The sequence below is a fragment of the Trifolium pratense genome, linkage group LG1, assembly GCF_020283565.1.
Source record: "Trifolium pratense cultivar HEN17-A07 linkage group LG1, ARS_RC_1.1, whole genome shotgun sequence".
NCBI lineage: Eukaryota > Viridiplantae > Streptophyta > Magnoliopsida > Fabales > Fabaceae > Trifolium > Trifolium pratense.
This window is the reverse complement of record NC_060059.1, coordinates 25274240-25285831: the sequence shown is the minus strand read 5'-3', so window position 1 is coordinate 25285831 and position 11592 is coordinate 25274240. Positions and strand designations below refer to the sequence as shown.

Below are 11592 nucleotides of genomic sequence, written 5' to 3'. Positions count from 1 at the left end.
GCATTGTCCTGTCGTTGCTTCTGAAGGTCTCATCGACTTTGAAAGAAGTGGTATCATCATGGTCATCTTATCTTATACATATACAAATAATAACAAAGTTTTGTTTGTTACTCTCATATAATTTTTTTTTTACTTTATAAGTATTGCTTGAAATTCACACACTTTGTGAGATTTTGAATTTGTATTTGCTATTAAAACCACTATTAGATGTTAATTAAACATATTTTTCTCTCTACTTTTCTATGGATGTCATGATTCTTAACATACGTGTTTAAATTTGTCAAAACACATTACCAAAAACGTCTTTCCGGTAAACCTCAGCCAGTGGTAGATTTTGAGAGATTTTGTCATCGTTAATTTTGGTTGATAATACCACAAGGCAAGGGTTCAAGTCCCTGACTAGAGCGTATATATTTTTTGCACTAATATGATACCCAAAATTGATAAATTATAATTTGTAAATGATTTTTTCAATGTTATTTTTATTTTCATATATAAAAATAGAGGAGGGATCTGTTGACTCCAGTAGTAAGATTCCATTGACCTACTCTGCTTAATAACTCGATATCAACATTATATTTCTTCAATCCAATCGTTGAATTCAAAGATCTTATTGAATAGATCAACTCCACAAATTTTTATAAAATTTAAAAATATGTAGTTATCTATTCAGACCATTGAAATTCAACAGTTTTTTTAAAAGTTTGTCGTACGTTCAATTGAAGTTGTCAGAAAAGTATCAAACGGTTTTGAATTTTTATAAAAATTTGTGGAGTTGATCTACTCAATGAGATCTTTGAATTGAACGGTAGGATTGAAGAAATATAATGCCGATATCGAGTTATTAAGCGGAGTAAGTCAATGGAGTCTTACTACTGGAGTCAACGGATCCCTCCTCAAAAAAATAAGTTGTATATTCAAAAAAGATATAACTTAAGTTAAAATATAGAGAGAAAATAGGATATGCACCGTGTCATCCGTCCAATCATTCCACTACACTATGACTTTAATTATATGACATGCGGAATGCTTGATTTCTATTAAATGCCAATGTAAAATTAATTTACACAAACAAAATATATCCATTCAACTCTAAAATATATTAAACAAACTATATATATCCTGTCATCATAATAGCAAATTTTCTTTCTATAATTCATAACTTGACTAAAAAGTTATCATTGTTATATCTTTTCAATAAATCATCCTAACTCTAGTTTTAAAAAGGAATGCCAAAATGGTTAATAGACTTCCTTTATCCTAGAGACTACATACATAAAAATAAGAAAAAGTTTTCTTTTACCACCTATAATTCTTAAAAATTGTTTTCATCTGGTTTTATCCATCTGGACAGAAAAACACAGTTTTCTTCTAAATTTGTCTATTTAGACTCAGAATAAACTGTGTATTTTCTAATCCGAATTGATAAATATAGAGAAATGTATAGCTATCTAGCTTTTTTTCCTACATTATGTCACTATTTTCTATGCATGTAATTGCTTTGAGTAAATGCTCCTCGTTAATAGGCTTGGTTATGTGAAAGTCCATTCCAGTTTCTGTGGTCAATTTATCAATTTCAGCAGATAATGCAATGATAGGAATGTGAAGGCCACATCTTTTCCCCATCTCTCTTATCTTCCTTGTTGCCTCAAACCCATCCATCTCTGGCATCTGTTCAATTCATCATATGAATAATGAGAAGAAAAAAAAGAGAGAAGAAAAACATGTATGTATAAGTGAGAATAATATCTTATTATTATGATGACCAAGCAAATATTAACCATTAAAAGTTTAATGTATCTTGAAAACAAAATTATTTAGGTCATATAATTGTTATTTAAAAGGAGACTAGGAGATGAACATTCAAGTCATAATCTAATTAAATAGAGCACAAAATGAAATGAAATTCAATCAAATAAAAAATAGGCATACAAAGTAGCAAGTGTCAATTAAAAATAAGAAGAAATGGATATTGAGTCTAACTTGCTAGACAAAATAAAATTGATGAACTTTGTTATTCATGGTGAAGAATTTAATTCACAAAGAGAATTTTTTTTTTTCCCTATCTTCCACAATTGTTTCAGAAGTATACTTAAAAAAAACATTATTTTCGGATAAAAATAAATTGTGTTTTTGTATGAAAGTATACTTCTGAACACGCCTGTGTGATATTTTAGAAATCACGAAGAAAAAAAGCTCTCTAAATAAAGTCATAAAATAACAAAATGAACAATAATCTATAATGATTAATTACCTGAAAATCCATTATGATGTAATCATAAGGAGGATTAGAAAAATCCTTAGTTAAACCCTCTTCAACTAATCTCACAGCCTCTACACCATTCTCACATTGGTCAATAGTACTCACACCAAGTGACCTCAATTTAGCCATAGCAATCTTTCTCGAGATTTTATCATCATCAGCAACCAAAAATTTCTTTCCACTCAAAGGTTTAGAATTACTTGAGTCACCACATTCTTGTATTTCACCTTGATGAACAGAATATTTTTTCCCCTTATAAGATTTTTGACTTCCCTTCCAACAATATTGTTCCACACTTAGACACACACTTTCATCATTAGATTGTGATCTAAATTCTCTTCTTGATTTACTAGAATTATTGCTTTTCCAATTACCACCAAATTCAGGAAGAAGCTTTATAACTTGAAACAATCTACTACCATGAAATGGTTTTGATATCACAATATCATCTTGATCAATTTTCTTGAAATCAACACTATTTTCAAAAGGCTTTTCTAACCAAACAACTTTACTAGGATTAAGAACATCTTTCTTAAAATTTGACACAATCTTACTAAGCTTAGAAAATGGTCCTACATTTGTATCAATGATAATCAAAACAAAACTTGGTGCAGCTCCAATATTTGTCTTGTTGAACATCGACGATACAAATTCATTTCCATGATCCATAGCCCTCAAAGGAAATCTTCTACTATAAGAAGAACTATAAGATGTACACCTAGAACTTATTTCTGAAGATTCTGATGAACTTTGATCACTGATTTGATGACCCTTTGGTTTTTTGAACTTCTTGAGAGTATGAGTTAGATGTTTCCTATTCTTGATAACCATAACTTTAATCCCTAAGCTTTCTATGAACAACTGTGAAGTTCTTCTTCTTTCTTCATCAGCAAGGTAGAGAATAACATGTGAAGGCTCAGGCTTAGTAGTACTAGAAGAGGGACAAATTTGTAATCTTGGACTCGATGAACGAATGCTTGAACCAGAACTAGTAGCGTGAAGGGTTTTTCTATCTTGAGTTTGGTTTTTGTTACCTGAGGTTGATCCATACTCAAAACCTTCCCTTAAGCTATAAGTTACTGTCTCATTCTCACATGTAGTGAGAAGTACATTGAACTTGAAGCATGTTCCTTTTTTGCCAACTTCTTTGTCCACAATTGCAATATCTCCATGCATCAAACGTACCTAGAGAAAATCATATAAGATTTTTAGTAAATGAATTTACATTTAAGCGGGTTGGCCTATTGTACGCAGTTTAAGCAGGTTGGCCAGAGTATTTTTTGCTTTGTATGACTAGCCTACTGAAATTGGCACCAGATGGAATCGAACCTGAGACCTTAATAGGAACACATTCCAAGGTCACAATCCAACACGACTAGGCCAACCCAAGCGAGTTACTAAGTGAAATATTAACTCACAATTATTTGAGAATAATGATAATAACAATAATAATAACTAATAAAATATGCTTACCAATGACTGCACAATTCCAAGTCCTAAGCCAGTTCCAACTTGACCAACAGAATTCTCTTTAACTTGAACATAATTCTCAAACACTGACTTATGATTCTCTTTAGGAATTCCTTTCCCTGTATCATCCACTTCAAATACAAAATCCATAAAACAAGGATCATGTTGAATAGAATTCACAGCTTCAATGTCCTCAGATTCCTTATTTTTCTTATCAAACAACCAAGAAAAAGGTTTCACAACACTTATATTTTGGTTGGTCTTGATAATTGAATTTTGCAATGTTGCTTTCTGAGTCCATGCTCTAACTGTTATATGTCCTTCATCAGTAAATTTAACAGCATTGCTTAACAAGTTACACAAAACTTGCTTCAATTTTCTTCTATCACCTTTCACATGTGAGTATTTGATAACAGAACCATTACAAGGATCCAATACAAGTTCTACACCTTTCTTCATTGCAATTGGATAGTACAAATCAACTACATCTTCAAGGAGATATGATAAATCAAATTCCTCTTCCTCTAGTTGCATTTTTCCTGCCTCAATTTTGCTTGTGTCAAGTATAGAATTTAACAATCCTAAGATATCAACAAAAAAATAAGAGTTAATGGCTTGAAATTTCACCTGACACAAATAACTACTATAAAAAAAAATTAAAAATATACTTTTAGACCTTTAAAATATTCATTTTTTTTATTTTAGTTCCGATGAAAAAATTATCGATTTTTAGTACTTAAACGGTGTTTTTAGATCATTTGTAAGGACTAACTGCGCCCGTTTTTATAGAAGGTAGAACCAAAAATTGGTCAAAAATATGTTGAATTTGAAATTAAATTAACAAGAAAAAAAACTGAAGACAGAAAAACATGAAATATATCTCTAATTGCATGCCAAATATTAGAGACGCTAAAATTAGATGAATTTAGTTGTTATACACCGACGGTGCAATTTTTTTTACACATGCATCCACTCAAAATACACCAGTGCTACTTTTCTAAGTAATATCTCCATAAATATCTACATGGCGTGATTTTATTGAATGCACGTGTAAAAAATATTTACACTGTCGGTGTATACAAATTAAATTCAAATTACATATAAATTTAATTTTTTGCTTCACTAATTTCTTGTCATTCAATTATTTATACAACAATGACACAAAATTTGATGAGTAATATGAACCTATAATAATGTTACCTACCTAGCAAGTCTTGTGCACAATTATCCATTTGTTTTAAATTAGTCTCTAATTCAGAATGTGGTTTGTCTAATTCTGAATTAGAAACAAGTAATTTAGAAGACATCTCAATCAAACCAACAAGACCAGCAAGATAAGCACGAACATCATGGCTAGCACTAGCAAAAGCAAGACTCTTGTTCATATGTTTTCTTTCAGCTTGTTCTGTTGCTTCCATTTGTTTTATGAGTGAAGCACATAATTGCATTTCTCTTCTTTTGACTCCAACATTCATGAATAGAAAACTCAAGAGAGACATGAATATTACAACCATCATCACAATCATGAGTATTAATCCCTTTTGTTTGTAGTAACTTGGATTAATGCTGAGAATTTCATTTTGTGGGACAGCCAATACATATACCTGAAATTTAATGATCAAATTAGAGATTAATATGGATAATTATACTAATATGAATAATTATACACATGTTAATTGAAGTAATTATTACTTGATTTTTTGTGTTACATAGACGAAATGGAAAGTCAATAGAAACTCACACATACAAAGTGAAGAGGCCGGAGTTTGAACTCCAGTCATGACGTCCAACCTAACAATTTTGACATTTCTGCCCGTTGAACTAGGATTTGTGGACCATTATTACTTGATGTTGAAATTTGGGGAATTTAGGTGAAAGAATAGGAGAACATAATAAGGAACAATAAAATATTATTGATAATGATGTCAATAACCCTAATTACAATATTTACATTACTATTTACATTATTTACATTAACAAATAGTATGATACTACCTTGGTATTTATAACCAAGTGAATAAATTTAAATCTAAACTAAATCCCTTTATTATAGGGCTAAGAATAAACAAACCAAATCATAGAGATATTTTCTCAACAAATAATATAATATTTTCTATATTCTAACACTCCCCCTCAAGCTAAAGCTTACTAAGCTTTAAGCTTGTTACAAAATTAACCCTAAAAATAAATTAAATCCATTGATAGCAAGCCATAAAGAGCAGCAATCAAAGAAGTAGTAAAGCAGCGACCGAAGAGATGAATCCATATCAAATTAAGTAAAAATGTCCGCAGATTAAAGTATCACAAACGGGGTATGCCCGCGGATTAACGTATCACAAACGGGGTATGCCCGCGGATTAAGGGAAAACAAACGGGGTATGCCCGCGGATTAAGGTATCACAAACGGGGTATGCCCGCGGATTAAGGGATCACAAACGGGGTATGCCCGCGGATTAAGGGATAACAAACGGGGTATGCCCGCAAATTAAGGGATCACAAACGGGGTATGCCCGCGGATTAAGGGATCACAAACGGGGTATGCCCGCGGATTAAGGGATAACAAACGGGGTATGCCCGCAAATTAAGGGATCACAAACGGGGTATGCCCGCGGATTAAGGGATCACAAACGGGGTATGCCCGCAGATTAAGGTATCACAAAACAGGTAATTAGGCCACCAAAACAAGATCAAGAGAGACTGATGATCAATCTTGGGAAAAAACGGTGGTTAAAGGTAACTGGGACCCGCGGATTAAAGAATCACAAACGGGTAACAAAATAAAAAGAAATTTCAATGACGGCTAGGGTTTATATGAAAAAAATGTTAAGTAAAGCATATATGAACAAAAAGGTGAGTAAAACGAAGAATAATCGAGAGTTAAATCTCGGGGAAAATTGCAGCGGAATTATGTTTCAAGGTGGATACCATGGCTCTGATACCATGTTGAAATTTGGGGAATTTAGGTGAAAAAATAGGAGAAAATAATAAGGAACAATAAAATATTATTGATAATGATGTCAATAACCCTAATTACAATATTTACATTACTATTTACATTATTTACATTAACAAATAGTATGATACTACCTTGGTATTTATAACCAAGTGAATAAATTTAAATCTAAACTAAATCCCTTTATTATAGGGCTAAGAATAAACAAACCAAATCATAGAGATATTTTCTCAACAAATAATATAATATTTTCTATATTCTAACACTTGATTTTGTTTTCTCTTTGTTTTTTTTCTTTTAATTAAAAATGTTATGGTTATATATGTTTGACAAAAGTAACTTTAATTGTGAGAGCTGAAAATTTAATTTAACTAACCAACTTAAATATAAGATGATATGAAAGAAGATGTTTATACGTTTTTTTCTTTTTTCAAATTTTGAATTCTTATTTGATTTTTAAATAAAAACAGATATTTTATTAAACATTTAAAAATAAATAATAGTCCTACCAAATCTCACTCTAACGCAATCTCTTTTCATCTTTTTAACTCTTCTACGTAGTAAAATTTATGTTGATCTCACAATTTTATGTGCGACCCACATAAATTTTACGTGGGTGTTAAGAAATAGATTGTTAAATTGAATGTTGCTAATATTTTTCTAGCTTAAAATATTTTTTTTTTCTAAAATAAGACTGTAAACAGTGTTTATTTAAACAAATAATTTGACATTAAAAAAAAATTTAGAAAAGAGCTATAATAAGATGTAAGACCAAGTGAGAAGTTTGGTCAAAATAGTATAAAAATAATAAATTATGAGTCAATATGCCACCAAACCAATATGCAAATAGTATCATGAAAATAGTAATATGTTCTTTTGGGTACTATTTTTCTTAATTAGTTAATATACATACACTATTGGAATTAACCGAAAATATAGCATTGTAATCAAAATAATATGAAAAAAATATAAAAACGTACCGATTCTATTCCCATAATATCAATGGGGTAGCAATGTATCAAATATTGAGTATCTTGAATATTCAAACTTGAACCATCAACTTGATCCTTGCAAGATACAATTCCCTCATTCTTTATTAGATCACCATTAGCATTCAAAGATTGTAAAGAAACACTATCGTTAAAAACCATCAAACGAATATTTTGAATTCCTTTTGCAATAACTTTCCCGTCTTTGGTAGCCAAATACGATTTTGTCCCTTGACGATCGACAGTGCGAGTCACATAATCGGTTAATGTGTTTGCCGAAAATCCAAGAGAGATCCCTCCTATTCTATTGATTCTAGCTGAATTTATGAACAAAAGATCACTAACATTGCTCAACTTTGTCCCCAATGATACAAATTCTTGTGAAATATTATTTGCTCCATTTATCCAACTTGCATCAATATTGATAGTCATATTAGAAATTAGGGCTTCACCAATAATCTCTCCGGTGTCACGATTTACGGGTTGAATATAGTATATGGTTTTATTTGATGCACCCCGACTTGATGAGTTAGAGTACATTGCCAGAACTTGATCACCATCCTTGTAATGTGTGAAAAAAAGACCTTCCACTCCCAAGTATGAGATTTGTGTTAATTGAGGAATTGTCTTCAACGCTTGAAATAACACCGGAGCAACCTAGAATGTGCAAACAGATTAAACCGTTAAAACTACAAATTTTTAATTTAATTTTTTCGCGCGGAAACTTAATCCCTTTGCGGATCTAAAGTATATTTAAGAGTTTTTTCTCGTAAATAGTGAATTTCCTTCGCGGATTTCGCGCGACCACTAAAGTCCGGTAACAAAAACTATTTTTTATATATAGAAAAAAAAAATCAAACAATGTATATATGATTTTGAAGGGAAAAACTAACCTTGGTGTTAACATCAAAGAAAGTGATGTTAGTAGAATTAAGGGTTGAACTCAATAATCTTGATAAATTTGTTGATGATGATTTAATTGGTTGTAAGAGTTGATTAGAGTACTCAACTTGTGATTGCAATTGGGACACAATATTTGCTGAGTGCAAATTCACATGTTTCTCAATATGTGTGACCATGACATACCAACATGGTGTCAATGTGGCTATGACTATTAGTGCACCATATGCCTACAATATAATATATACAACAAATATTTGTTCAATAAATATATCCATTATAAAGAGTGAAACTAAGTTTATGAATCCTAATTGTTTCTTAATTTTTGTTACAAATTAAATTGAAGAAAAAATAAAGAGTGCTTGGAAACATAAAAAAATAGCATAAATTGATAAATATTGATAAATATAAAGACATACCAATAAGATTAGGAAAGATGAAGGTCGAAGCAATGCCATTGATAAACTATATTTCATTGAGTAAGGTGGATGTGATAATCAACTTGCTCTATGTAATTTGTTTGCAATGGAAACTCCATAAAATCAAAGATGAAAATATTAGGATTTGGACTGTCTACCTTTAGGCAGCAAAAGTTCGACGACTTTAGACAAAGTTGTGATAAAATTATAGAGAAAAATTAATGTATAGTATGAAAAGAGAATGATGAGAGGAAAAATATATGAAAAAGATAGAGAAAAAAGTAAAGAGATTAAAGTTAAAGAATTCTCGTCTAAAATACCGTGGATTTTCACAAATAGTAAATTTTTAGGCAACAAAAATTGTATAGAATTGTTTTATTTTTTATGCATATCTATATCATTATTATGATTAGGAGAAAATCTCTCAAAGATATTATTTGATTTTTTTTGCAAAATATATTCTTCATAATCGTGACTCAATCTTGTTCATTACTCATATCTACCAAAAAAAATAATACAAATTATTTCGTGTTTACTAATATAATCATAACTTCAAAATTTTCCTTGCTAGAACAATATTTAAAACACATACCAATTTTTATTTATTTTTATTAATATATGACACAAAGCCAGACAAAAACATTGGTCTCTGCATTGTCTTTTATTAACTTGATGTTGTATGTTGCTGGAACTCCCTATTCAGTAAACAAAAATTCATTGTCTTTTTAAATAGAACAGTGTACCATTTAAAAATATATATATATATTATTTTTCCAAATATTGCAATTTTCCTTTTGGCTCAAAATTTTTTTTTGTAATCTTTAATATCTCAATGATAAACAAAATTCACACATTCCTTCCACCGGAGATAATTCTATGTTAAGAGAAATAAGTAACAAAATTAAAAGTCATATAAATATAGTGCTACTTTATATGTGCATTTAAAGAAATTTTTTTTTTGACACAACATTTAAAGAAATACTTGTTTTCTCGATTATTGTTCTTGGTATTACTGTTTTCTTGATTTTTTTTTTTTTTTGTCAATTAGCCTAGTGGCTAGAAAATCCACCTTAAAGCTTTTTTTTCTTGATTTCTATTACTGAATAACCAGCACATTGTTTCAACTCAAATTTTCCAAAGCTTTCTTTGATTTGCTACAAGTATAGACTCCTCTAAAGTGAATAATGAATAATAACTAATAACAATCGATGATAAATAAACTCAAAAGTTATATATCTTTGTAGGTCTCAAAATTAGCCCATATTTTTAATGTTTGTTGGGCTGTAAAAATATAGGCCCAAAGATAGTCAGGTCTTTTTTATCCCAGCTCATTTAGCCCACATATTTGTTTGAAACTTTAGAAAGTCGAGCTGCTCTAATCAAGCTGTGAAATCTGTGTGGTGGGGTATTGAAAGTGTTCAACAATTATAGATAAATAAACTAAAAAAGAGCACCGTGTTATACGGGCAGAGTTTCAGAAAAACTATGTAGGTAGTTTTCGTTAACGAGAGATGGATTTGGGATTATATCAAGTCTCCTAATTAATGGAATTAGTTTATATCTTGATTGGTTTATTTTTAAAGAAGCATTCTCCCTTCACTTGATCTTTAACTGAATTATCAATAGAACATTGATGAATATTAAGGAAAAGATCGAGGATCACAACATGATCCTATCTGATCTTTGTCAACACAAGACTCTAAGCCCCCACTCAAATAGAAGAGGAAGAGGAGTTAACCAAAAAGAAATGATAAAGTAATGACCACCAAAATACGCATAGTGATTCGATCTTTTGATCACCCATTTGTAAAAACCATTTTAGAGGATTCCGTCTTACACACGGAAGATTGGATTGCCTGAATCGCAAGTCTTATATATTGTGTTAAGATCACCTCATATATATAGTATTAATTAAAATGGATTCTTTCTTTTCAATTGATTTTTTTGTCCACATGTAAGAATCATATACGGAACCCACTATTATTTGTTTAAGAGATTTAAATCTTAACATTTGAACTAATTTATTATTGATGAGTTAATAATGCTTTAAAACCATGTATATTAGCATAGGCGGAACTAAATGGTGGCCTAGGTGTGTCACAAACCCCAGTCCCCACCCCTCCTCCCCAATCATTGTTCTAGTTTTATTTTTTTCCTTTTTTTTGTATCTTGTTCTTTCTCTTCATGTATTTTATTCTTCCTCTATTATCTTTTGTTGTTTGATTTGATAAGTGAATTCCTATATAAAAATCATGTTGAAATATGAACTTTTGTTTGCAATCCCAAGTTTTAATATGATGACATCAAATCTTAGAATTGAGTTTTTAGCATAACTCAATTCTACAAAACCCATATATTGCAGAGTATTATTTTAAGATATATAGTTTAATTTTCTGATGATTAACTTTGCTAATTCGGACTTAAACTTTAGTGGCTCATCCAATTTTTTTTTACAGAAAATCATTTAATTTTTTTTTTTTTTGGTGAATGGTCAGGGGTAGAAAGCCCAAAAAAATCATTTAATTCTAGTACTAACAAATTGAGGGCTGTCCATTCCATTGTACATGCATGTTTGGGATTGCATAGCATATTAATATA

The 11592-nt window shown here is 30.4% G+C and overlaps 1 protein-coding gene across 1 annotated transcript; it reads right to left on the bottom strand.

Annotated features, from left to right (window-relative positions):
- Window positions 1-1464: 1464 nt before the first annotated feature.
- On the bottom strand, window positions 1465-9033 carry LOC123891025 (histidine kinase CKI1-like). The gene is made up of 7 exons (XM_045940809.1): window positions 8995-9033; window positions 8569-8805; window positions 7667-8332; window positions 4938-5337; window positions 3737-4314; window positions 2255-3448; window positions 1465-1671 (listed from the first exon to the last, which is right to left on the bottom strand). Exons 1-7 carry the CDS (start codon window positions 9031-9033, stop codon window positions 1465-1467), a joined length of 3321 nt encoding a protein of 1106 aa, XP_045796765.1.
- Window positions 9034-11592: the final 2559 nt, after the last annotated feature.